This window comes from Protopterus annectens, chromosome 2.part0 (genome assembly GCF_019279795.1).
Source record: "Protopterus annectens isolate FY-2018-M chromosome 2.part0, PAN1.0, whole genome shotgun sequence".
Taxonomy (NCBI): Eukaryota; Metazoa; Chordata; order Ceratodontiformes; family Protopteridae; genus Protopterus; species Protopterus annectens.
Window position 1 is genome coordinate 963,026,015 of NC_056728.1, and position 27,009 is coordinate 963,053,023.

Sequence of the window (27,009 nt, forward strand, 5' to 3'; positions counted from 1 at the left end):
ATCATTACTGTGGTCTGCCACTGGCAATGCTTTATTCCCTGTATTATCCTCCTAGAGAATAAAAGTGCAAGACAGAGGCACTATGGGGCAGCTGTGGTGGCTTCTGCATGCACCAGAAAGGGGGGGGGGGGGCACTGCACACTTTACCAAATGTTATGATAGTATGCCTACCACAGGCCAAGGCAGGATGCTTGAAAGAAATGTGCAGTTGGGGAGTACTTAGGTAATAAGTAGAGACTCTGAAAAATAACCACAAACAAGTAAGGTTATGAAGGCAGATACATGCTGGCCATTAGACTAGGTACTTAACAGAGTCATGCTTATTCCCATATAAAAAGTGCACAGCTTTGCAGATATACTGATAAAAGGAATCATTGATTATGTGGGCAAAAGACGGAAATGTTACTCCCAGATAAGATGTGCTTATCAGAAATCTACTGGCAAGAAACAGCATTGCTTAGACTCTATAAATACACTCTGCAGTGTAATCCAATAGTGTTTCTTTGCTCAGAGCTATCAGACAGACTGGTCACTGACGTCTGCAACAATGAACTTCTGTCGTATTTTTTATGCACTGACGTTCTGTGTAATATATGCAACTATAGCAAGAGGTAAAATGTTTCTTTTTCATACTCTAGGTACATGCAGATACTCTTTGTGTCAGCTTATGATTTTGTTGTAGTTTACTGACCAGTTAAATAGTTAATTTGTTCAGTATTACTGACTAAAATCAGCTCTGATGCATCTTTGATAAGATCATAAATTAGTAAGGTTATTAGAGTGTCAGCTACTGTATAAGTTTCAAACAAGATAAAAAATAGAAATGTATATGAAATGACTGTGTACTAAAAAAAAAGAGCAGAAGCTATTCAAAACAGTATTATTATTATTAGACAAATCAAATTTCAGAATTCCACTCTCGACAGAATCTAGCTGAACTTTTCAAAGTAAATTATTTTTTTATTTCTTTTATTTTTTTTGAATATTAAACATTAGCAAACTATATAAGCAGTTCAATATTAAATACTCATCCACAAATATCACATATTCAATGTGATCTGACTTATAACAAAATAATAAATGTATAAACAATTGATTAAATAACACGTGTACATACATAGACAAACATAAGACAAACTGATGTGTTTATTTGTCTGTCTGCATTTTAATAGTATCAGATACATAATATGAAGTTCTAGACTCATGTTGGAAGTGAATTTTATAAGGCAAATGGAAAAACCTAATAACATTTTGGGTTGGACTCTACAGTGTAAGCCAGTTATTCTGTGATAAGGGTGTACCATACATAGTAAGTCACTTATCAAGGAAAACAAGACTTTTTAGAGTCCCGTACTTGTCACGGGGTACTGCACTCAAGCTTTAAATGCTTCTAAGAGTTGTTCTTCAGTTAATTGCCTTTGCTTTTCTCCCCATATAGAAGTTATACCCTAAGTTCTATAATACTGTTGTCACTGCCTCTGCCACAGCTGTTCATCTCAGAACTACTAGAACTGCAAAATGAGAGTGACGGGTGGTACACAGGAGTCCTGGTGTCTCCCTCAAGAACAGAATAACCCCCCCCCCCCGAAGAATGTTGCCTAACTGACCTCCCAAAGGGATGCATGAGAAGCTCTGCATTAAATGCAATGCAGTGACAAATATCCCACAAGATCTGAGCATTGGTCAGCAGTGCAAAAATGTTATTACTGTAACTTGTTCCATGCACACAGCCCATCCACTCACATTCATACAGAGAAGCTCAATGCAGCACTGACAGAAAGAAAGCAGGTGCAGTTATAATTAGGCATCCCCCATTGCAATGAGCCACCAAACTAACCTCATATTAAGGAAATGCTACAATGTGTGTTAGGTTGTGCCTATCATTCTGGTGGCACAGAACAAAATCCACTAGTTTCATGAATGCAGATCTAACTTCCAGCTCTCAAGTGTAAGCTCATAGGGAGTTGGCAGTTTCTGCAACAGGAATCAGTGTTTATGTGAGTAGAATGCATTACTATGAGTTTATTGCAGATAACACTGTTTTATTCATGGTGACAGTCATACTCAGATGTGTTCATAATTAAGACAAAAGTATTAGCAACTAGCAGAAAAATAGGATGTTTAGAATGTGGGTTATTAAAATGTTTGATACTTAAAGCTATGTATTTATATAACCATATATGACAGTGAGCACTTTATACACTAACATGCATTATGCCCTACAGGAAATGATCTGCGTTGCCAGTGTATCATGACTGAATCCAAAAAGCCACCTTTTAACTTAGTAAAAAACATCGAGATCATTCCAGAAGGACCACACTGTGACAAAGTTCAAGTTATGTAAGTCATGTTTTTTTCACTTTTTGATTCTTATAATTCAAAAGTAAGGATATAGCTGCCCTATATTTCAAACCCAAATCAAACGATGGGATGTATCTGACTTGAACTAGCTTGATTATTTCAAAAAGATGATCACCTAGAGAACGACTGCCTGGATACTTTTCGTAATCTCTGTTGCACTGATTTTATTTATGTATAACAGATCTTTTCATCCACAGAGTGTAGCTACCAGAACTGTAAGACCTTTCATAACTTGTCCCTCAGCTTCCATCTGTTCCATACCATAAGAGTAACCATCACTACAGGTCATTAGACTGTTGGGGTTCCCGTTTCTAACATAAACAGTACTTGCATTGCACAGAGTCACAAGTATTCAATTATCTCCAAGGAAATTATATAGAACTGGTAAGATATTTCCTTGTGGTCTTTATCACCATTTTTTATTGCATTTTTCCTGTCACTGCTGACTTCTAGTTCATTTGTTTGCTTCCCATCTTTGATACGCCACAGAGTCCTTGCTTCATGGGGGTATGATATTCTAACATGACCCTTTCCCTGACTAAGCCCTCTGTCTAGAAGAAAGCATCATGGTTACCTGGGTATTGGTCACTCTGCACTGATGAAGAGAGTGAGCATCAGACTGGTAACTTTTCCTATGCTGTTGCAAGCATTCCAAGGAGAGGCATGCAGTGGAGCACTGTGGGGACAGAAGATGATTATGTGAGTGACAAAACACTTCAAATAGCCTTGCCCACATGCTGAGCTAACAACTCCTGTCATGTATCTTGTCCGCACCAGGGATGCATTAGTATTTATTCATGTCCCCCTCCCCACATGATAAGCCAGGAATTCCTCAGGATTCCTTTCACTCCCTAGCGAACTTCTCTTGCTCTTGGCCCATTACAGATGGATAATAAGGAGAACTTCTCTATGTACCTTGAAGCCAGCTTCCATTTTTCATCCTCATTGTTCTTCACCTATCCATGGCACCTCCGGTTACAGATGGTGAGGCTACCATAACCACAAAGAATTTTATTTATTCCAACATATATAATTTTAGGTGTCTCATACCTTTCTATAGAATTCCAACAATATGCATAACTTAATGCATCTTGGACCTTAACATATTATTCCTACAACATAAATAACTTCATGCATCTTGCACATGTCATTTCATTTGGAGATTCTCCTACAATCTCTTTAATAGGAATCCAACTTTAGTGAGCTTGAGGGGATGTATACACATCATTCGTTTTGACTTGGCTGTTTTTTCCTGATATTAGAAGTCTTCACAGTTTTAGGGGTGATAGTTCTGCAGCTTTCGCTTACTGAACCCCCAGCTTGACTTATAGAGTCTATATTTTACCTGATTAAGTAAAAGGGACCACACTACTAACAACGGACCTGAAGCTGAAAAATACACCAAGTAAACGAACCTTAACTCCAGTACCGGATGCCTGAAAGTGAATCCACAGTTAGAATTATTCTAATCAATCAGGAAAACCAAGGATAAAAACCCAGAAATATTTATTAAAACACTTTGACAAAATAAATTAAGCACTTTTGTCAAAGACAATCAGGGACTTCATCAGAATGAATTCCAACATTGGAATTACACTTTAAATAACAAGGTTGCATGACATCATAAAAACAATTAATCAATTAAACTACAAATATTAATGAATTGCCAAACAAAAGACTCTGAATAAAATTAAATTTCAAGTGCAAACGGTTTAAAATACATTGTGTAAAATAAAAAGAGAACTATCTCGGGTCTCATGGTAAATTTTGCTAAAATGTAGCACTAGCATGTTTGTGGCACGTACAAATTGCCCAGCAAATGGAAACAAACCAAGATAAAAAAAACTGTATTTCTCAGTATGGGAGGACATTAATTGTTTTGTCTTTGATCACTTGGATGGCATCATTAATTCTGTTAATTGCTTTTCCCCAGATTTAATTAGAAGGTTGCATTACTGCTAGATGTTCTGTTTATAGCAAAATATAATCATTTACATTATTTAACATTTATTTCTGCAGATTTACAATAGTCCTAGGGAAAAAATGAGACAGAGTTTGTGGCAATAGGATTCCAAGAAGACCTGCTGCTATCCCACCAAAATGCACTTCATATAGTTATTAATTCTGACCAGAAATAGCACATATTTGTAAATGCACTCCTGAATATTAATTGCAGACCCACTAGTCTGAGAAAATTAAATATTTAGTTATGCTTTTAGCCAGCCATGAACCAGCACTCTTCTACCCTTTTCACAACATATTATTCAGTACACAACTGCCACGAGTATGCCCCAAAACTTTGAAAATGCTAAAGCTGTTAAACATGTACCTACTATGAGACCCAGTCTTAACAGTGCTAAGGGGGTGCTTAACAAAAGCTTGCTAATTATACCTAAGTTCTGTTAAGATTGGGTCACACACTACACACTAACAGAGGATAATGCTGGCCAGCAAAGAACAGTTGCAGAAGGTAAAACAGCTTTTGAAAATGTTACATCATCACTCTGCCACATTCATAAACAGAAAGTGTAGCAGAACACAGAGTCTAACATCTTTTAAAGCCATTAGTTATATTGAGGGGCACTGTGTTTCTACTAGGTCTCTGTTTGAAAGTGCAAAGTGCTTTACTAGTTTTCAAAAGGCTTGGAAAACCAGCAGAAGCATAACTGGGGTGGGATGAAAGAGGCAACTGCCACAGGCGCAAAGTGTTATGGGGAGCAGTTGGCTTTTAAAAGTTGATATTGCATCTACAGTCAAACGTGAGTGCTGCAGTGCCCTCTGTGTAGTCTAAACTATAGCAAGCAGTTTGTTAGTTTAAAATGTTTTCTTTTTTAACTCAAACCTGAACATTTTAGTGCTCCCTGCAGTCAAACAATAGCAATCAGTTTGCTACAATTAAAAAAATATATATAAAAAAAAGATTTTTCCAAGATTCACATATCGACCTTTGCTCTCAAGGTGAATTTCTTAAACATATAATAAGCTTGTTATGCTCAAAGACGTGCTCATAATCCTCAATATTAAAAATACAAAGTTTGCTCTACTTGTCTTATAAAGCCTGATATTCGCATGCATAGCCATCATGGAGACTCTATGCTGCCATCCTGATGGCAGCCATTCTAATGGGCACAAATTTCTAAACAAATTACCACTGTGATTGCCATTTGCATTACGTGTCACAACAGCAACTGATAAATCTATGATAACAGCTGTAAGTAAACTCAAATAGAAAGCAAAACCTAGCTAGTGACTGAAATGGTTAAGCCAAAAAAGCATATGACAAAAAATATTAAAAAAAAAATCACAAAGAAATAAGGCATGTTGTTACTGAAAGTCATATGCTTTTCCACAGCACAGCAACAGGTACTTTTCACACCTTAATATGAAGCTTGTTATTATGCTGCAGGTACTTTTCACACCTGAATATGAAGCTTGTATTATGCTGCAGGTATTTTTTACACCTGAATATGAAGCTTGTATTATGCTGCAGGTACTATTCACAACTGAATATGAAGTTTGTATTATACTGCGGGTACTATTCACAACTGAATATGAAACTTGTTATTATGCTGTGGGTACTTTTCACACCTGAATAAGCTGCTTGTTATTATGCGGCAGGTATTTTTCACACCTTAATATGCTGCTTGTTATTATGCTGCAGGTACTTTTCACACCTGAATATGCTGCTTGTTATTATGTTACAGGTACTTTTCGCACCTGAATATGAAGTTTGTAAACATGCTGCAGGTACATTTCACACCTGCATATTCAACTTGTTATTATGCTGCAGGTACTTTTCACACCTGAATATGAAGCTTGTATTATGCTGCAGGTATTTTTTACACCTGAATATGAAGCTTCCATTATGCTGCAGGTATTTTTTACACCTGTATATGAAGCTTGTATTATGCTCCGGGTACTATTCACAACTGAATATGAAACTTGTTATTATGCTGTGGGTACTTTTCACACCTGAATATGCTGCTTGTTATTATGCTGCAGGTACTTTTCACACCTGAATATGCTGCTTGCTATTATGCTGCAGGTACTTTTCACACTGGAATATGCTGTTTGTTATTATGCTGCAGGTACTTTTCACACCTGAATATGCAGCTTGTTATTATTCTGCAGGTACTTTTCACACCTGAATATGCTGTTTGTTATTATGCTGCAGGTACTTTTCACATCTGAATATGCAGCTTGTTATTGTGCTGCAGGTACTTTTTGCACCTGAATATACTGCTTGTTATTATGCTGCAGGTACTTTTCACACCTGAATATGCAGATTGTTATTGTGCTGCAGGTACTTTTTGCACCTGAATATGAAGTTTGTTATCATGCTGCAGGTACATTTCACACCTGCATATTCAACTTGTTATTATGCTGCAGGTACTTTTCACACCTGAATAGGAAGCCTGTTATTATGCTGCAGGTACTTTTCACATCTGAATATGAAGCTTGTTATTATGCTGCAGGTACTTTTCACACCTTAATATACAGCTTGTTATTATGCTGTAGGTACTTTTCACACCTGAATATGAAGCTTGTTATTATGCTGCAGGTACTTTTCACACCTGAATATGCAGCTTGTTATTATGCTGCAGGTATTTTTCACACCTGAATATGCTGCTTTTTATTATGCTGCAGGTACTTTTCGCACCTGAATATGAAGTTTGTTATCATGCTGCAGGTACATTTCACACCTGAATATTCCACTTGCTTTTATGCTGCAGGTACTTTTCACACCTGAATATGCTGCTTGTTATTATGCTGCAGGTACTTTTCACACCTGAATATGAAGCTTGTTATTATGCTGCAGGTACTTTTCACACCTGAATATGAAGCTTGTTATTATGCTGCAGGTACTTTTCACACCTGAATATGCTGCTTGTTATTATGCTGCAGGTACTTTTCACACCTAAATATGCAGCTTTTTATTATTCTGCAGGTACTTTTCACACCTGAATATGCTGTTTGTTATTATGCTGCGGGTACTTTTCACACCTGAATATGCAGCTTGTTATTATGCTGCAGGTACTTTTTACACCTGAATATGCTGCTTTTTATTATGCTGCAGGTACTTTTCGAACCTGAATATGAAGTTTGTTATCATGCTGCAAGTACATTTCACACCTGCATATTCTGCTTGTTATTATGCTGCAGGTATGTTTCACACCTGAATATGCTGCTTGTTATTATGCTGCAGGTATTTTTCACACCTGAATATGAAGCTTGTTATTGTGCTGCAGGTACTTTTCATACCTGAATATGAAGCTTGTTATTATGCTGCAGGTACTTTTCACACCTGAATATGAAGTTTGTTAGTATGCTGCAGGTACTTTTCACACCTGAATATGCAGCTTGTTATTATGCTGCAGGTACTTTTCACACCTTAATATACAGCTTGTTATTATGCTGTAGGTACTTTTCACACCTGAATATGAAGCTTGATATTATGCTGCAGGTACTTTTCACGCCTGAATATGAAGCTTGTTATTATGCTGCAGGTACTTTTCACACCTGAATATGCAGCTTGTTATTATGCTGCAGGAACTTTTCACACCTGAATATGCTGCTTTTTATTATGCTGCAGGTACTTTTCACACTTGAATATGAAGTTTGTTATCATGCTGCAGGTACATTTCACACCTGAATATTCCACTTGCTTTTATGCTGCAGGTACTTTTCACACCTGAATATGCTGCTTGTTATTATGCTGCAGGTACTTTTAGCACCTGAATATGAAGCTTGTTATTATGCTGCAGGTACTTTTCACACCGGAATATGCAGCTTGTTATTATTCTGCAGGTACTTTTCACACCTGAATATGCTGTTTGTTATTATGCTGCAGGTACTTTTTACACCTAAATATGCAGCTTGTTATTATGCTGCAGGTACTTTTTACACCTGAATATGCTGCTTTTTATTATGCTGCAGGTACTTTTCGAACCTGAATATGAAGTTTGTTATCATGCTGCAAGTACATTTCACACCTGCATATTCCGCTTGTTATTATGCTGCAGGTACTTTTCACACCTGAATATGCTGCTTGTTATTATGCTGCAGGTATTTTTCACACCTGAATATGAAGCTTGTTATTATGCTGCAGGTACTTTTCACACCTGAATATGAAGCTTGTTATTAGGCTGCAGGTACTTTTCACACCTGAATATGAAGCTTGTTATTATGCTGCAGGTACTTTTCACACCTGAATATGAAGCTTGTTATTATGCTGCAGGTACCTTTCACACCTTAATATGCTGCTTGTTATTATGCTGCAGGTACTTTTCACACCTGAATATGAAGCTTGTTATTATGCTGCAGGTACTTTTCACACCTTAATATGCAGCTTGTTATTATGCTGCAGGTACTTTTCACACCTGAATATGAAGCTTGTTATTATGCTGCAGGTACTTTTCACACCTGAATATACTGCTTGTTATTATGCTGCAGGTACTTTTCACACCTGAATATGAAGCTTGTTGTTATGCTGCAGGTACTTTTCACACCTGGATATGCTGCTTGTTATTATGCTGCATGCACTTTTCACACCTGAATATGCTGCTTGTTATTATGCTGCAGGTACTTTTCACACCTGAATATGAAGCTTGTTATTATGCTGCAGGTACTTTTCTTTTCACACCAGAATGTGCTGCTTGTTATTATGCAGCATGTACTTTTCACACCTGAATACGCTGCTTGTTATTATGCTGTGGGTACTATTCACACCTGAATATGAAGCTTGTATTATGCCGCGGGTACCATTCACAACTGAATATGAAACTTGTTATTATGCTGCGGGTACTTTTCACACCTGAATATGCTGCTTGTTATTATGCTGCAGGTACTGTTCACACCTTAATATGCTGCTTATTATGCTGCAGGTACTTTTCACACCTGAATATGAAGCTTGTTATTATGCTGCAGGTACTTTTCACACGTGAATATGAAGCTTGTATTATGCTGCAGGTACTTTTCACACCTTAATATGCTGTTTGTTATTATGCTTCTTGTACTTTTCACACCTTAATATGCTGCTTGTTATTATGCTGCAGGTACTTTTCACACCTGAATATTGAGCTTGTTATTATGCTGCAGGTACTTTTCACACCTGAATATGCTGCTTGTTATTATGCTGCATGTACTTTTCACACCTTAATATGCTGCTTGTTATTATGCTGCAGGTACTTCTCACACCTGAATATGCTGCTTGTTATTATGCTGCAGGTACCTTTCACACCTTAATATGCTGCTTGTTATTATGCTGCAAGTACTTTTCACACCTGAATATGAAGCTTGGTATTATGCTGCAGGTACTTTTCACACCTTAATATGCAGCTTGTTATTATGCTGCAGGTACTTTTCACACCTGAATATGAAGCTTGTTATTATGCTGCAGGTACTTTTCACACCTGAATATGCTGCTTGTTATTATGCTGCAGGTACTTTTCACACCTGAATATGAAGCTTGTTGTTATGCTGCAGGTACTTTTCACACCTTAATATGCAGCTTGTTATTATGCTGCAGGTACTTTTCACACCTGAATATGAAGCTTGTTATTATGCTGCAGGTACTTTTCACACCTGAATATGCTGCTTGTTATTATGCTGCAGGTACTTTTCACACCTGAATATGCTGCTTGTTGTTATGCTGCAGGTACTTTTCACACCTTAATATGCAGCTTGTTATTATGCTGCAGGTACTTTTCACACCTGAATATGAAGCTTGTTATTATGCTGCAGGTACTTTTCACACCTGAATATGCTGCTTGTTATTATGCTGCAGGTACTTTTCACACCTGAATATGCTGCTTGTTATTATGCTGCAGGTACTTTTCACACCTGAATATGCAGCTTGTTATTATGCTGCAGGTACTTTTCACACCTGAATATGAAGCTTGTATTATGCTGCAGGTACTTTTCACACCTGAATATGCTGCTTGTTATTATGCTGCAGGTACTTTTCACACCTGAATATGAAGCTTGTTATTATGCTGCAGGTACTTTTCACACCTGAATATAAAGCTTGTTATTATGCTGCAGGTACTTTTCACACCTTAATGTGCTGCTTGTTGTGCTGTGGGTACAAAGTACCTGTAAGCATCTAATTGACAGCTGTATTTATATATGCATCTTTCCACATGGACACTATAGAGAACTGAAATCCTTAATACTCTTGATGTACAACAAAACAAAGTAATTTATACTTAAAAAAATAGAACCAGTAAAACAATCACACCCATTTGTTGCACGGGAGTAATTTGGTACTACTCTTCCTTTTTCATTTCATTGTTGATGGCTACACTCACCTCCACTATGCAAATAAAATAAACAGCCATCTTTCTGCTCCATATTCTGTACCTGCTAGTAATAGTACAGCTTGCCCATTGGTATTATGAGAACCCCAGTTCACTCAGTACAGTGCATCACATTTAAATTGTATCCATTAGACTGAATGGTAACAAACTGAATGAAGAAGAAGAATTCCTTGAGCATGGCAACCAAAAAACAATATGCTGTCTAGGTCCAGAGTTCAAGAGACTACAGAAATTTGAAAAATTAATTTTGACGTTAGATATTTATTTGTACTTTGCTGCCCAAGCTGGAACTACAAAACATTGTCTGTTTTTAGAGGGGACTGAGAGAAAGTTGAATATTACAGCAGATATAGTGTGAATAATACACAACTGAAAACTGGATAGTACAATGTACACATAATAAGAAAAACATATATACTGAATCTGGATTAGTAAAATTTGAATCAGCTAAGTCAAAATGATAATAAGCAAATAGTACTACAAACAAATATTTATTAGCAAGATGAAAAAAAAAGTTTGGGTGCAGAATGAGAAACTATTTAGAGCTGCAGCACATGCTGGAGAAGGGAGGATGACATGGATATTCTGTATCATCAAGCAGCATATCGATGGCGCAGACCTGGAGATGAGAAGCAGTGAAAGGTAAAGGCAATGGCAATCATTTCAGTTTGGGGACAATTTAAGATCATCAGAAAGTGTTACTTCATACAGAGGGTAGTAGAGCCTAGTACTGCATTATCTGAGGGGTTGGTGGAGTTTATAGAACAGAATAAAGAGTACCTGAGATAATTAAAAAGAAATGAAGGGAACCAAATGCACTGAGTTAAATGCAATTCAAAAGCCAATTTGATAAAGCAAAATATCCATTAGAGAATAAATGTTACTTTTATCAAAACCTTGACATGATTAGTTGACTTAATATTCTTTTTTTTATTTTCTTAAAGCCCTTTGAATAGAAGTGATTAAGGAACTGGATAAGGCTAGGTTTCTGCCCACTTTGGACCTAACCAAAGGCTGTTGGCATTTCTGAGTAGGCCAACACCCTAAGGAAGAAATCACATTTTGTACAGTTGATGCTCCCTTCCATTATAAGTATTGCCTTTTGGTCTCCATGGAGTGCCAACATAATTCATGAGGCCAATGGACAAACTCCTTACTTCAGAGTACAAATTATTTTCTTTTCTTTTGTTGAAACAGTGACAATGGTCTCCATGTCAGCACACTGTGGAAACTTAAGTTTCTCTGCAAACATACAGCAGAAGTTACTCTTTGTTTTCAAAATATCTATTGGATGCAACTGTTTTATTTTCATTTCCCTGTTTGTGTCTATGCCTTGCCACGTTGCAGGGAATATGCTTGCATAATGGGTCCTAAGTATTTTATCTCCTGCTTTTTGAGACTAGTAGTCCTATTATATGTTTTCTGATGTGCCTGCTGTGCCCCATCAATGTGTTCTCTCACTACAGACATCACAGTTTTTACCTGTCTTGCAGGTCAAAGTAATGCCCTTAGGAGTGTTGTCTTCCTCCCATGTTTCTTTTGTTACATCTAGCAAGCCTGGGGCATGTCAGTAATTCAAATAGTGTAAATCCAATTGAGGCTTCGGGAACTTTTCTAAAAAATATATGTGGTTCTACCAGACACTGCTGAAATCCCACTTCATCGAACTTTAGAAAGAGGAGACAACCTTGCCAAAAACTTAATTTAATGAACACCCAGATCACTGCAGTTTTACTCCGGGAAACGAAACACTTGGCCACCCACCATCATCATTAGTCCCTGTCAGACCTTTCTTTAGGATACCAACATTGTTTGGAGAGTCAGTGATTGCTCCCAACTTATAGTCATCAGAAAACGTGGTCAGCCAAAGGCCATCTACATTTGCTTTAACATCTGAGAAGTATATCCAAAACAGGAAGTGGCCCAGTACTGAGCCCTGTGGCACTCCGCTGGTGACTGGCCTCTTGCTGGATGTGGATTCCCCCACTCTGATAACATATGTTTTATCTGTGAGCCATTTGGTTATCCATCTGGTGACGTAGAAGTTTATGACCAGTTTTGAGCATTTATCTGTAATACCCAAGTGGGGGTATTTTATCAAATACCTTGGCCACATCAAGGTAGGTGGTATGCACTCTTACCTTCATCCAAGGCCTTGGTGACCTTCTCAAAGAAGCCCAGCAGATTGAGCAGGCAGGACCTGCCATTGACAAAGCCAAACTGGGTTGAGTCTAAAGTCTGTAGATTTCCAATTTTATCATTTATCAGGTCCATGATTATCCTTTCCATATTCTTGCATATGAAGCTAGTCAGACTTATGGGTCAATAGTTTCTTAGGTCAGCTGATGGTTCCCCCTTGTGCAGAGGGATGTTTTTGCTGTAATCCACTCTACTGGGAAAAAGCCGGTCTGGAGACTGGTAAAATACAGAAACAAGTTGGTCTGGTAGGTCATGTTTCAAGCTATTTTAATAGGCACCCTGGGATTCTGTCAGGGCCCACTGTTGCTGTGTTTCTAGTTTTAGAGAGTGCAGTAATGACCTGTTCTTTTGTGATAAAAAGCAAAGGAATGATGGGGGTCATTTCATGGGGAGTGACAGGGTGAAATTTGAGATGAATTTTTCAGCTAGCAGGTTTTCTATTTCTTCTGGCTGAGTATAGGTAGTGCCGTCTACAGCCAACTCAGCATACTGTTTCCCTTAAGATTTCCGACTAAGAATGCTTTGTGGCTATCCTTTGCTTTGGAGGCTATTTTGTATTTATTTATTTCTTATTTATTTATTTTACATTTGATTACCACGTAAGTGCCTGGCTGGGCTGGAATCCCATTTTCACTGGAGACCAGGTGAGAAAAGCTTGATACAAAAGTAACAATTTATAGTAAAGATAAATATATGAAAAGCAAATTGCAGTAATATGATAAATATGAATAAGTAGTATAAAATAGGGAAACTAGTAGTACAAGATATAAGATGATGACAAGACATCTTTCAAACATTTGTTAAATACAATGTAGATATTGTCAGTGGTGTATCGGCAGAGGCCGATGTAAGCTACTCAGGGAAAAATATTGGTTGAGCACTATATACACAGCAAAATATATAAACCAAAGATATAAATGAATTTAGCTTTTGAAGACTTGACTAGTTCCCTGATATGCCTGTTGAGACTAATGAGGGATTTTTTCTCTGTTGTGCACTTTCCCACTTATTTCTACACAGCAATTTCTTCCTTCTGATGTATAGTCTACTTATGCCAGGGGTTCACCAGGATGACTTGTTTTTCCAGTTAGACCTAGGCTTAATTTGGTCAGGTAATTCCACTTCTATCCAGTTGTTTAAGTGGTTGTACAAGGCATTCCTGTATACTTCTGCATAGGCCTCCATGTTTTCAGGGTTATGAGGACCTTTAAAATTGCCTATATTATCACTTAACAGAAGCTAATTTGTCTTGGAAAAATTCTTATTGGGTTTTATGGTTTGATGGCGGTTCTTCCCATTACAGTTATTTCAAAGGAGACCAATTTATGATTCAAAATTACCAAAGAGGATATTACGCTGGGGGGTTGCAACACTCCCCCATGTTTGTGAGTACTATCTCAAGGATATTTGAGCCCTTAGTGGGAGTGCAGACCAGCTGTTCCACAGCATTTGCATTGAAAAAGTCCAGGAATCTCTGAGCCTACAAGTTAGTGGTTGCATATTTTCCCAGTTTATTAAGTGGTAGTTAAAATTGCTGATGAGTAGTGTGTTGGGCTGAATGGTAAGTGATTCTAGTAACTTCAGGTATGGGAGTGGTTTTCATGGTTCATGGTTGGGGACCTGCAGCTAATAATGATATGGTGGGGATTTTGCCTGTGGTCAGCTGGATGTGAAGTAGCTCAAGCTAGTCATCTTGACCAATCTAGAGATGTGATTTTTTATTTTTATGTAAATAGAAACACCTCCTTCTTTTGTTTTGTTTTTTTCCTTTTCAGAGGGCAGTCTGAATGTGTGATAGGCATTGTATCCTTGCACTGCTGGGGTGCTTTCCCCAGACTCAAACTATGTCTCTGTAAATGCACAGACATCAGCATTCTCCAGGGTTAGGAGCACTTCCAGGGAGAACAGTGCCTTGTTAAGACTCCTAGCATTGAGCAGGTGTACTTTCAGCTTGGCATTAGAACAATTTGTTACGTTCATGTATCTGTTGGTTTGGCACTGCCTAAAATAAAGACACTCTGGGGGAGGCTAATGCCTTGGCCATTATTTGAAAGCCTAGTCGTGAAAGGTGCAAATTTTCTCTGGTAAAGCAGCATGATCTGTCGATCATGTCATCCCAGGTTAACAAATACTGGATCCCCTTGGAATGACACCAGTAGATGAGCCAGTTATTGAAGTCAATCATTTTCTGTTTATATTGTGGTATCATTTGTGGTGAGGGTAGAATGCTGCTCAGTGCAAGGGTCATACCAGCCTGTGACACTTAGAGAGGTCCATCATGTCTCTCTTCATATTGCTCAGGGAAGCACATCTCAGGTCATTCACACCCACATGGACTATGAGTCATACTGGTACTTGTGGTTGGGTGACCTGAGCTCCTGCATAATCTAGCGAATTCTGACCCCTGACACGCAACTGACTGTAACCATCTGTTTATCCAGCCTGGTGGTCCCTGTGTCTCACTATGAAGTCTCCTATGACCAAGATGTTTGAATGTGTGGTGTTTCACCTTAGGGACTTGCCTGTGCAAAAAACACTATAATGTGTATTTTTATATGTAGTGGTTGGTGCGGTTTTGTTTGCATGTGGTTTCTGAGTGCACCATAGGGGAAGGTCTCTTGAGGTTTTGGTAAGCTACTTATAAGTAGCACCTCAAATATTTGGGTTTATGTGTCGAGACCTTATTCAGTGAGGACAATGATGTGCATGTGCTGACCCCTGTTTGTCATTTGATTTGTCAGTATGTGAGAGTTGTGTCTCACTTTTCATAGTGTAACTACAGCTTTCACATACTGTGTTTGTCTCATGATGCAGTGTTTGTCAGTATACATGAGACAATTGCTACACTGTCTCAGGATGCCCATGTCCACCAGGCTGGTCACTGAAATAGCAGAAAAGTGCCTATCCATGTTTCATTTTTTTTTTTTTACTATGGGTTTAACCATGGAGAAGTGTGGGGAGATGTAACTGGATGGGATGATCACACACATATGAAGAATAAGTGCTATACTAGGTGTGAACTGAAGCTATCCAACAAGGCAATGCTGCACTGCATGAAACTCAGATGCTCCTAGAGCAGCAAGGGGACTGGGGAAGGTTGCAGAGATAGTTATTCTAAAGGAAATTTTAATTTGATAGCATTTTCATCTATACAGTGCACTGCTACCACTGTTGTCATGGAGCAGCCTAGCACAAATAGTGGGCTTATATAGAATCAGACAAACAAGTTTTATAACAGCAAGACTTACAAAGGCCCAAATCAGGAAAACACACAATAAGCTTTCAGCCAGTAGCCCCAACTCAAACAGGTATGCCACAGCACACTTCTGCCACAAGAGTGCAGTCAAAATAACCCTCTTAATGTAAACATGCTAATTTTGGAGCTCAGGTGCATGGAAACCACACAATCTAGATACCGCTATGCTGTAAAACTAGCAGACACATACACACATATTTGCTATGCAGACATCTGTATGCATACATACACAAACATTTATTTGCATTTGCATAAGCACACACACACACACACACACACACACACACACATATATATATATATAATGCACAGACTGCTTGTATCATTGGAAAAGGCAAACAATACTGTATTTGGCAGCACTTAAAAGACAGCTCTTTATACTCTCTACATTTTTTGTCCTGAGTGATAGGAATTGGAAACCTGAGTTTTTAGAGGTATGCCTAGACTAAATTATAAAGACATTCTGGGGCTGTTGGTTGCATAATAGATGGTATGCTCTTGTAGACATTGGTCTAATAAAAAGGATGAATAGCACAGCACAAAATACAGAGGGTAAGTAATATTTACTAAAAAGAGAAGAAAAGTTATGTATTACAGCAAACATTTTATTTTGTAAGGACTATATTTATGGTCCACAGCTGCATACCTTGTTAGGCTGCAGTATGCTAAACTATGTTTTTGTTAAGGGGGTGATAGAATTTGAAAGAGTAATTCAGTTACATAATCTGTGAACGTTACCTGGTTTGAGAAGATTTATTAATGAATTTCAGGTAGGCGTGTTTCTAGGGGAATGCTTAAGGATTTAGGGGATGAAGTCTGCAGCACTGGTTTTGACATGAATCACAGCAAATGTTTCTAGGAGTGAGATAGGTCTGGGAATCAAGAAAGAAGGTTGCTAGGATCCTATGGGGAATAAGTGGGAATAAGTGGTTTCATGTTGCTTAACAGTTCTTGGTACATTGGGTTTCAAGAGGAGAAGGGGAGTAAGTGTATTCTTAACCCAAGGACTGACAGCCTGCACTTGTGGTCAGAGGGGACAGGGGCTATGTAAAGAAATATGGAGATTACAGTGAATAAGAGTAATAAGGGGGAGGCCTGATATTATAATACTAACCTGGACTACAGGAGGATGCCTAGACCCAGTTAAACATAGCATGATCCACCAGAAATTGTTAAAGGCAAAGGAAAACATCATTCTTCATCAGCAAAATTAAACTGAAAATCAAGGACTTCTACAAATTTAGTTATTAATGGTGTTTTCCAGAAATTATTTCAAACCATTAACCTAAAGAAGGGAAAAGAGAAGTAGCAATGCTCTTTAGAGTGTGTCTATGCATAATTACAGAGGTCTGTAGAAATGCAAGGGATGGTGACTGATTTGGTTAGGCAAGGTTAATTGCATTAAGATGAACGTTAGTAACATCTGTTGTCCTAACAGTAATAATAGTGATTTCTTTATTCTTAACTTCTCAGCTTGGAAACAACTACAGATAATCCATAATATAAAGTTTGTAGGGACAGATTTTCATCTTATGTTGGACATGTATGAATAGGCTGCCCAGGAGGAAAAAGTAGCACAATAAAATGAAAGACAGTTGGAAAGTTCCAATGGTTAAAGCATAACAGGAAGACATATGAAGCAAAACATACCTAAGGGGGAGGAGGAAATCTGCAATTACAACTAACTGCTTAGAACATTGTATTCACAGCAACTGAATTCTGGACAGGGGATTAGAAGGGAAAAGAATAAAGAGTTGATGCTCCAGCATCGGTCCACCTGTCTTCATACTTCAGCCTCGTTATATTTAAAGGACAGGACAATCTGCAATTATGAATTTCAGGACAGTAGTAAAAGAGTCACTAGTGGATGGGAGAGGAGTAATAGAATGCTCTTAAAATATAATTGGGCAAATGATTTCAGACAATTTGACCTGGTTTCACCAAGGGCAGGTCATGCCTACTCAACCTGGTAGATTTCTTTGAGAAAGTCATCAAAGCAATGGATAAGGGCAAAGTGGCACACACTGCCTACCTTTACCTGGTCAAGGCATTTGACCCAATACTCCACTCGGGCTTTGTTGACAAACTCAAGAGGTTAGTTACAAACCCGTATGTCACCCAATGGATAGCTAACTGGTTCACAGACAAGACCCGGGAAGTTAGAACTGGGGAGTCTACCTCTACTAAAAGGCCATCACAAGTACAGTCCCTCAGGGATCAGCCCTTGGACCACTTCTGTTTTGGTATTTACTTCTCTGAAGTCAAAGTCGATGTCAATGATCTCTGGATGAGTAACTCTGCAGATGACTGCAAATTAGGAACTGTCATTGAATCCCACACTGACACAAATGTTCTCAAGGAAGGGCTGACACAAACAACTGGTATCAGAGCAATGGACTAAAACTAAATGCCAATAAATGCATAATAGTATCCTTCAGAAAGTCATCCACCCTGGTAACTATCATACTGACAGCACGCACCTTAGAGGTGAACCAGTAGTCAGGGACTTGGGACACACATTGTCAGTAATTTAGCCTTGGGCCATCATGTGTCTACAGTAGTGAGGAAATCACTTCGTGTTGCACAACTTATAAACAAAGGTATGGCATCTAGGCTCTTGCCACCCTATAGTACCTTTTTTAGGCAAGGTTCAAATGACAAATTCACCACTGTAACAGGTACAAGCAAGCAAAATCTGAGGGTAATGCTACTCAGTGCTAGAAGTCTAAACCTCAAACCTAAACCTCAAAATGCACTCACTCGAGGCACTCCTTAAAATGGAGAACATCCACATCTGTGCAGTGACAGAGACCTAGATTCAAGGCACCAGAGAGCACCCCTACATTACCAGGCTATAATTCATACCATACCTTTCGGCCACCTAACCTGGACATAAACACTAAAGGCAGAGGTGTGTCCATATTCAATAAGAATATCAACACCTCCATGCTAGTTGCTGAGCATAATGCATCCAAGATTATTCAAGTGCAACTAACTCTGGGCAAGACCACAATCCAAATTGTAGCTTGCAACAGATCTCCCACCATGCCCCAGGATTCCCATTCCTCATTTCTTGATACACTAGAAAATATTAGGGTACAACCTAACACCCTAATAATGGGCGATTTCAACTACCCCACCATTACCTAGGAAAACTACTCATGTACCAACTCTTTTGCTCAACATTTTCTGGAATTCATAAATTGCAAGGCCTTGGATCAAGTTACCCACACCCCCACCAGGGGCAGCAATATCCTAGACCTAGTCATTACCAACATGGGTGACCGGTGTTCCACACTAGAGGTCAATTCCTCGTTGGCCAGATCTGACCACAAGTAATCACCCTAGACATCCACATCCTGCCCCCACCCTCCATTAGGGAAACCACCGTAAAGAATTTCTCCAAAGCCAACATCACACTTCTTAATACAGAAGTGGCAAACTTCACAACACCCATCCAGACAGACAATAGAGGTACGACTGCTGAATCCTACACAAATGCACTTTATAAGCACTTACACAAGTGCATGGATCGTGCTATCCCTAACAGAACCAAGATGCTATCCTCCAAAAAAAGGAAGCCAATCTGGTGGTCCCTGCCATAAACAAACTCTGCAACATGAGAAAGAAACTGCTGCAAAAAAGAGTACCTGGTCAGCCTCAGTAAGAAGCTGAGATCCCTCATAAAATCCTCCAAAGCTAGTTACGAAAACAAAATCGCCACTGTTTCTAAAGACAACCACAAAGCATTCTATAGCTATGTCAATAATGTCAATGGCAACACTCAGATCTGTTCTGAGTTACAGCACATTGGCAGTAAATATACAGAACCAATTGATATTGCCAACATCCTGGCAGATAGGCTCAGTGATAACTTTACCCCCCCCCCCCACCCCCAAAGGGCCCATCTCTATACTGGAAAAATGTAAAGTTCCTGTAATCACAGCTGCACAGTTAAAAACCACACTCTCCAAAGCCAAGAACACAGCATCCATGGGACCTGACAACATCCCAGGCTGCGTTCTACATGATCTACAGAACGAACTGGCACCCCACCTAAGTACCATGTCCAATCATAGCCTCACCTCAGGCTTTGGGCCCACTGAATGGTGCACAGTGACGGTTATCCCACTCCACAAAGGGAGATCCAACACGGACCCCTGGAACTACTGTCCCATTAGCCTAACGAGTCTGGTCTGCAAGGCCATGGAATGTATCATCATGGAACTTATAAACAAAGACATTGGTAATCTCCAAACACTGGATCCCACCCAGTTCGGGATTGTATAAGGCAGATCATGTCTCCTAAACCTGATAGACTTCTTTGAAGCAGTCACCAAAGCCGTAGACGAGGGTAAGGCGGTTCACACAGCCTATCTAGATCTCTCTGGAATTATAGATAAACTTACTAAACTAGGTATAAATTCCTATGTCACAAGATGGGCTGCCAACTGGCTCACTGACAGAACCCACACTGAAAGTAGCAGACTCCAAATCCGACTTCAGACCAGTGACAAGTGGAGTACCACAGGGTTCAGTCCTGGGTCCTCTCCTGTTTGGTATCTACTTCTCTGAAGTACAGGCTAACACAGAAGGTCTTTAGCTAATGAAGTTCGCAGATGACTGCAAACTAGGAGCCATAACTGAAACTTCTAACGATGTGGACATCCTACAAAAGGGCCTCACTACCACAGATACCTGGTGTCAAAGCCAAGGCCTCAAGCTCAATGCCAAAAAGTGCATTGTCATCCCTTTTGGTAAAAACTCTGTACCCATTAACTACCACATAGGCGGTAGTCTACTTAACACCAAAAGTGTGATAAGAGACCTTGGAACACAGGTGGACAGTAGTCTCTCCTTTCGTAATCACATTGCCACAGTAGTCAGGAAGTCCTTCTACGTGGTACACCTCACCACAAAAGGTTTCTCATACAGGAAAAAAGAGGTAATTGTTCCCCTCGACTCATCATTCATTAGACCCATTATAGAGTACAACGCCCCTTTTGGTATGTACCTCACAAGACATCTACAACAACTGGAAAGGCTATAGCAATACCTCACAAAGAGGATTACCTGCCTCAAACAGATGCCGTACGCAGAGCATCTCAAAAAACTCCAGCTTTACTTTGTCGCATATTGCCTACTCAGAGGCGATCTCTGCCTAACATACAAAGCTATGTCAAACCCAGAGCTGTTGGACATGCTCCACTTAAAGAAATCCCAATCCCTCTGAGCTACACACTCTAGGGATCTAAACCTTGTCACCACAATAAACATAGCATGCTTTAGGGATAGATTCCTGTCCCAGAGACTTCCCATACTTTGGAACAAACTACCTATCTATAGCAAACAAAGATTCTCATTAGCACTCTTCAAGAAAAATCTTGATGACTGGATGGGAAATAGGAAATTCACCCCGGGGATCACTTCTGTGGCTCTGCTCGACAGGGGCACAGGAAAATAATTTTTTTGGGTGGCGAATGCCAGGGTACCTTTTTGGCTAGGCTTATATAGGCCCTAGGGCCAACAGCCTAGTACCTACCTATGAACCTAAGTCCAAGGAAGTCATTATTCCACTGTATTCGGCATTCATCAGACTTGGCATTGAGTACAATGCCTCCTTTGGTAGGTACATAACCAGGCATATCCAACAACTAGAACATTCACAGAGGTTCCTCACTAAAAGAATACAGGGCATAAGTTAATTAAATGTCCTATGCAGACTTCCTCAAGGCCCTATCCCTGTATTCTTTCTCCTACAGGCTTTTGAGGGGAGATCTATGTCTGGCATGTCTGATCGACATCCTGCATATTCGCAAAATAAACAGCACCAGACTTACCCATTCTAAAGACTTAAACTTTGCCTATGATATAAATAGGACCTGCTGGAAATGGAGGTATGTATCTCAGAGACTACCCCATCTCTGGAACAGGTTCTTTATCCATGTGATATAGAGTTCCTCGCTAATGCAATTCAAGTACAAATTCGACATCTGGATGGAGAACAGGAAATTCAAACCTGGTTTGGTACCTATACCTCTAATGGACACAAGCAACCTGTAAATGGTTCATTTCCCAGGCCTTGTTTGTAAATGTTTCATCTCCCAATTCTCTACTTACACTTACCAGGGGTATCAGTACTTGTCAGAGATTTGGGATGCATGGCAACGCTTAAAAAGGCCCTTGTGGTCATAAGCCTAGTAAACACCTATGAACCCATGAAAATAAAAGAATATTGGTGGGATAATATCAACAACACAGTTAGGACTACACCAAAGAATTTATGGGGTAAAATTAGGTGGAGTCGGGAAGTCAAGCTCAGAGAAGACTACTGGAACCATTTCAAGTGTAGAAGTACTTATGGAAATAGGGAGATGGCAAGGAGATTTAAACATGAAGCAGATAGGATCACAGGATGAAAATAAGGATTATATACAGACTGAGGTTTGGAGTTTAAAATCAAAGCAAAAAAGCAAACAAAAAAAGGGAGAAAGAGAAATTAGGAAGGAGGATAAGCCAACAATGGCTTAAGGAGACTTTATACAGAGTTCTATAATACAAACAAAAGGAGAAGGGAAATCAATGGATCTAGGCAATCAAAATGCAAAATAAAATGCTCAGGATACAGTTTTAGATCAAACTAGAAGTGTTCATTTCAGGGACTAAAGTATAACCTTATCTACAGGATGAAGTAATAGAAGGCCAGGAAAGACAGTGGCTGTCCCCTTAAAGTTTTATAAGTGGGGGAGCGGCAATAGCAAAGATCTTGAAAAGTGTAACAAAACTGAAGGGGGAAGAAATATGAGATGTGCCTGAGTTGTAGATAGATCCAAGAAGTGGGGAAGTTAATTAAAGTTATAACCTTATTTAATCATTAACATGGATATTAAAATCATGGACAAGGTGATCGAAGAAAGTTTCAGTATGGTGCACTCAAGACGTACTGAGGTATGACAATTAAAAAAAGTTACCTTTTTTTAGATGATATTGTTTTGTACTTGATAGAGGCAGGTGTTATGGAACATTCTGAGACAATTTCACTTCTTTTTGGGATATAAAATTAATGGAGATAAAACAAAAGCTATATCAATAAACTATTCACCCATGTTTGAATTGATTCAACATTACCCATATTAATGGGAACACAAGATGAACTGTTTAGGTGTATGAATTAAAATGAATTGTTATGGCAGCTAACAATATATGGGAAAGACACAAGCAATAAAACTGGTTTTAGTACCTTTAGTTTTATATACAGGTCAGGCATAATTATGACAATGGAGAAGTTATAGATTAAAGTTAATAAAAGTTGAAGAATTTATGTGGGAAAGGAAGAGGGCCAGAGTTAAATGTGATAAGCTAATTTTCCCCTTAGAACAAGGTGGTTTAAGGTTACCAGATTCGAAGGGATACTTAGATCTACTCAGTTAAGTTTCAAATAAATAATGCAATCAGAAGGCATAAATCAGCAAGGAAATGGATGATAATGAAACAGGGAAGGAATACAAGAAATATGGAAAAAGCGAGGTTTTGGTTGCAGGTCCTTAAGAAGAAGAACAGCAGCAGCAACAACCATATAGAGTAGTATATTTCTAAAGTACCAGAAAGTATAGTTCTAAAGTACCAGAAAGTATAGTTCTAAAGTACCAGAAAGTCTATTTCTAAAGTACCAGAAAGTATAGTTCTAAAGTACCAGAAAGTATAGTTCTAAAGTACCAGAAAGTGTATTTCTAAAGTACCAGAAAGTATATTTCTAAAGTACCAGAAAGTATAGTTCTAAAGTACCAGAAAGTATAGTTCTAAAGTACCAGAAAGTGTATTTCTAAAGTACCAGAAAGTATAGTTCTAAAGTACCAGAAAGTGTATTTCTAAAGTACCAGAAAGTATAGTTCTAAAGTACTAGAAAGTATAGTTCTAAAGTACCAGAAAGTGTATTTCTAAAGTACCAGAAAGTATAGTTCTAAAGTACCAGAAAGTATATTTCTAAAGTACCAGAAAGTATATTTCTAAAGTACCAGAAAGTATATTTCTAAAGTACCAGGAAGTATAGTTCTAAAGTACCAGAAAGTATAGTTCTAAAGTACCAGAAAGTAAGCTCCTGGAAGTACTGTTCCAGGAGCTTTTCCATTCTTACGTTTGGATACAGCTTCCTTTACTTCAGTCTCACTAAAGTCTGCCAAGTTCACATTCAGAATCATTGTTCACACTTGTCCATCATTGCCAAAGTCATGAAGATTATGTGGTGTGGGGCAGTTTAGCACAGATTCACCAACGCCATAGACGAGGGGAAGACAGTGCACACTCTTCAGCTGGCTAAGGCCTTCAACACTATTTCCCACTCGGGCATAATAGATAAACTACCCTAGCTTGCTGTAAATCCGTATGTGACCAGATGGGTAGCTAACTGGGTCATTGATACAAGACACTCAGTCAAAATAGTAGTAGACCTGTAATGAGTGGTGCACCCCAGGGATCGGTCTTGGGACCTCTGCTGTTTGGGATATACTTCTCCGAGGTGCAAGCCAAAACCAGAGATCTCTGGCTGACCAAGTTTGGAGATGACTGCAAGCTGGGTGCATCATCAACTCCTCTAGTGATGTAGACATACTACAAGAGGGTCTCACCCAGACAAATGACTGGTGCCAGAAACACACCCTCAAACTAAATGCCAAAAAAATACATCATCATCCCTTTTGGGGAGCGTGATCTTGGCAAATTATCACATTAAAAACAACATCCTAAGCATGCAAGCAGTTGTGATGAACCTGTGCACCCAAGGTGAAAACAATCTAACTTTTGATCACCATGTTGCCTCCATTGTAGGGACAGTTTTCTACATGGCTCACCTCATTAGTAAGGGTATTTCTTCCAGAAACAAGGGAGTCATAACTTCCTTGTATTCCTCCCTTATCAGGCCCATCATCAAGTATAACGCCCCTTTTAGCATGTACTTCATGAAGCACATGCAGCAGCTGGAGAGACCACAGAGGTTCCTAATCAGGAGAATCCAGCGCTTCAAAAATCTATCCTACATGGATAGGCTAAAAGCCCTGTCCCTCTAATCCATCTCATACAGACTTCTCAGAGATGATCTATGTCTGGCATACAGAGGAATCTGTGACCTCACCTTGATAAAATTGCTGCATATCTGCAAGTCAAACTCCACTCGTGTGACCCACATGCAAAACCTCAACTTTGTCTGTGAAATCAATAGGACTTGCTGGTGGGACAGATTTGTCTCCCAGAGAATCCCCATCTGTGGAATAGACTCCTTCTCCACGTCATGCAAAGTACTTCATTATCCCTCTTTAAGAGCAACCTGGATGACTAGATGGGAAATAGAAAATACACCCCTGGGATTCCACCAGTGTCCCTGCCGGACAGGGGCATTGGGTGCTGATTTTTTTGGCTAGGCTTTTAAGAGCCTCAGGGCCAGTAGCCTAGTAACTTACTATGATCCTATGTTGTTGCCATCTCTTTAATTGTTCCTCGTGTTTTTTTGCAGATTTTCCATTTGATATCTAATAGGTGGCCTCTGTTTATTCTCGTCCCTAAGTTCTTGGGCAACACAATATAACACCCTGGAATTTCCAATCACTGCCACTGTTTCTGCCTCTGTTGCCAGTCTCTCAACCCATAACTTTTTGTCATTCTTGCACATCCTTTTGAGCAGTTTATCTTTCTGTTTATATTCTTCAGTCAAAGTGTCTAATGACTGGCCAGTTTGGTATGCTTGCTCTAGTCTTTATTTGCAATCCACGTAGTGAATCGCTGGCTTTCCAAGTTTCAACTGTTGTCCACACTTCTTTTCTTTTGCCTCTCTAATACCCAATTGTTGCTTCTGCAATCTTTTTTGAGGATTGTCTTGAATTGTTCCAGATGCTGTTCAGTGTCACTATCTGCACTCTGTAGGGTAGAGAATCGGTTTTGGACCTTGATGTTGTATCTGGTTTGCATGTCAGGTGACATCAACATGTTGGTATTGAATTGAGGTTCGATGGCTCTTATGTTCTGTTTTCATGTATGCAACCACAAGGTAGTGATCAGATGTGACATCAGCTCCCCATTGTACTCTGACATCTTGAAGCATACTTGCCCATCGATGAGATATGTAAATGTCGTCAGTCTGATTCCCCGTGTATCCACTGAGTGAACGCCATGTTGCCTTATGAATGTTTTTATGTTCGAATATGCTGCCCCCCAACTTTAAGGTGGTTGTCAGTACAGAACTGCAGTACTCTATAACCGTTATCCAATCTGTTTCCTAAAGCAGCAGAGCTAATGATGTGTTCAGGTCCCTCTCTGTTGCTTCTGATTTGAGCACTGAAATCACCCATCACAGTTCTAAGGTGATAACTAGGAAGTGAGATCATCACATATTGTAGCTGTTCATAAAATTCTTCCTTTTTAGTATGTGTGATTCTTTTGGTGCATAAACTTTAGTAATGTTAGTTTGGTGAAATGGCTCTGTAAGCTTACTGAAAAAATTCTATTGCTGATTGGTTCACAACTGACTAAAGTTGTTGATGCCTCCTTTCTAAGAAATATGCCAACTCCATTCTCATGCCTATCGCCACCTGAAAAAAGAAAGGTGAATATTCTGAAATAATCTTGCCTGATCCAGTCCATCACATTTCACTGATTTCAACAACTAATAGATTGTAACACTTCATCTTGTGTATGATTTGTGCCAATCTACCAGTACTATAGGCTGTAACGATCATTCCACTAAAAGGTACAGGTTGAATTTTCAGGGTTTGCACTCAGCATCTTTAAATTGTTTGCAGTAACCTGTGTTATGTCACTTGCACATCGCAGCCCACATACTACCAGAGGAGGCAGAGATAGCATGTTATACATCACCATCTCAGTAAC

At 39.1% G+C, this 27,009-nt stretch overlaps 1 protein-coding gene across 1 annotated transcript in view; it reads left to right on the forward strand.

Moving 5' to 3' along the window:
• Positions 1–493: 493 nt before the first annotated feature.
• Positions 494–27,009, forward strand: part of LOC122793322 (interleukin-8-like) — a 152,118-nt gene continuing 125,602 nt past the window's right edge. The window contains exons 1-2 of the mRNA XM_044061212.1: positions 494–611; positions 2,226–2,340. Coding sequence (XP_043917147.1) covers positions 548–611; positions 2,226–2,340 — 179 coding nt within the window. The 5' untranslated portion in view covers positions 494–547. The remainder of the gene's footprint in view (positions 612–2,225; positions 2,341–27,009) is intronic.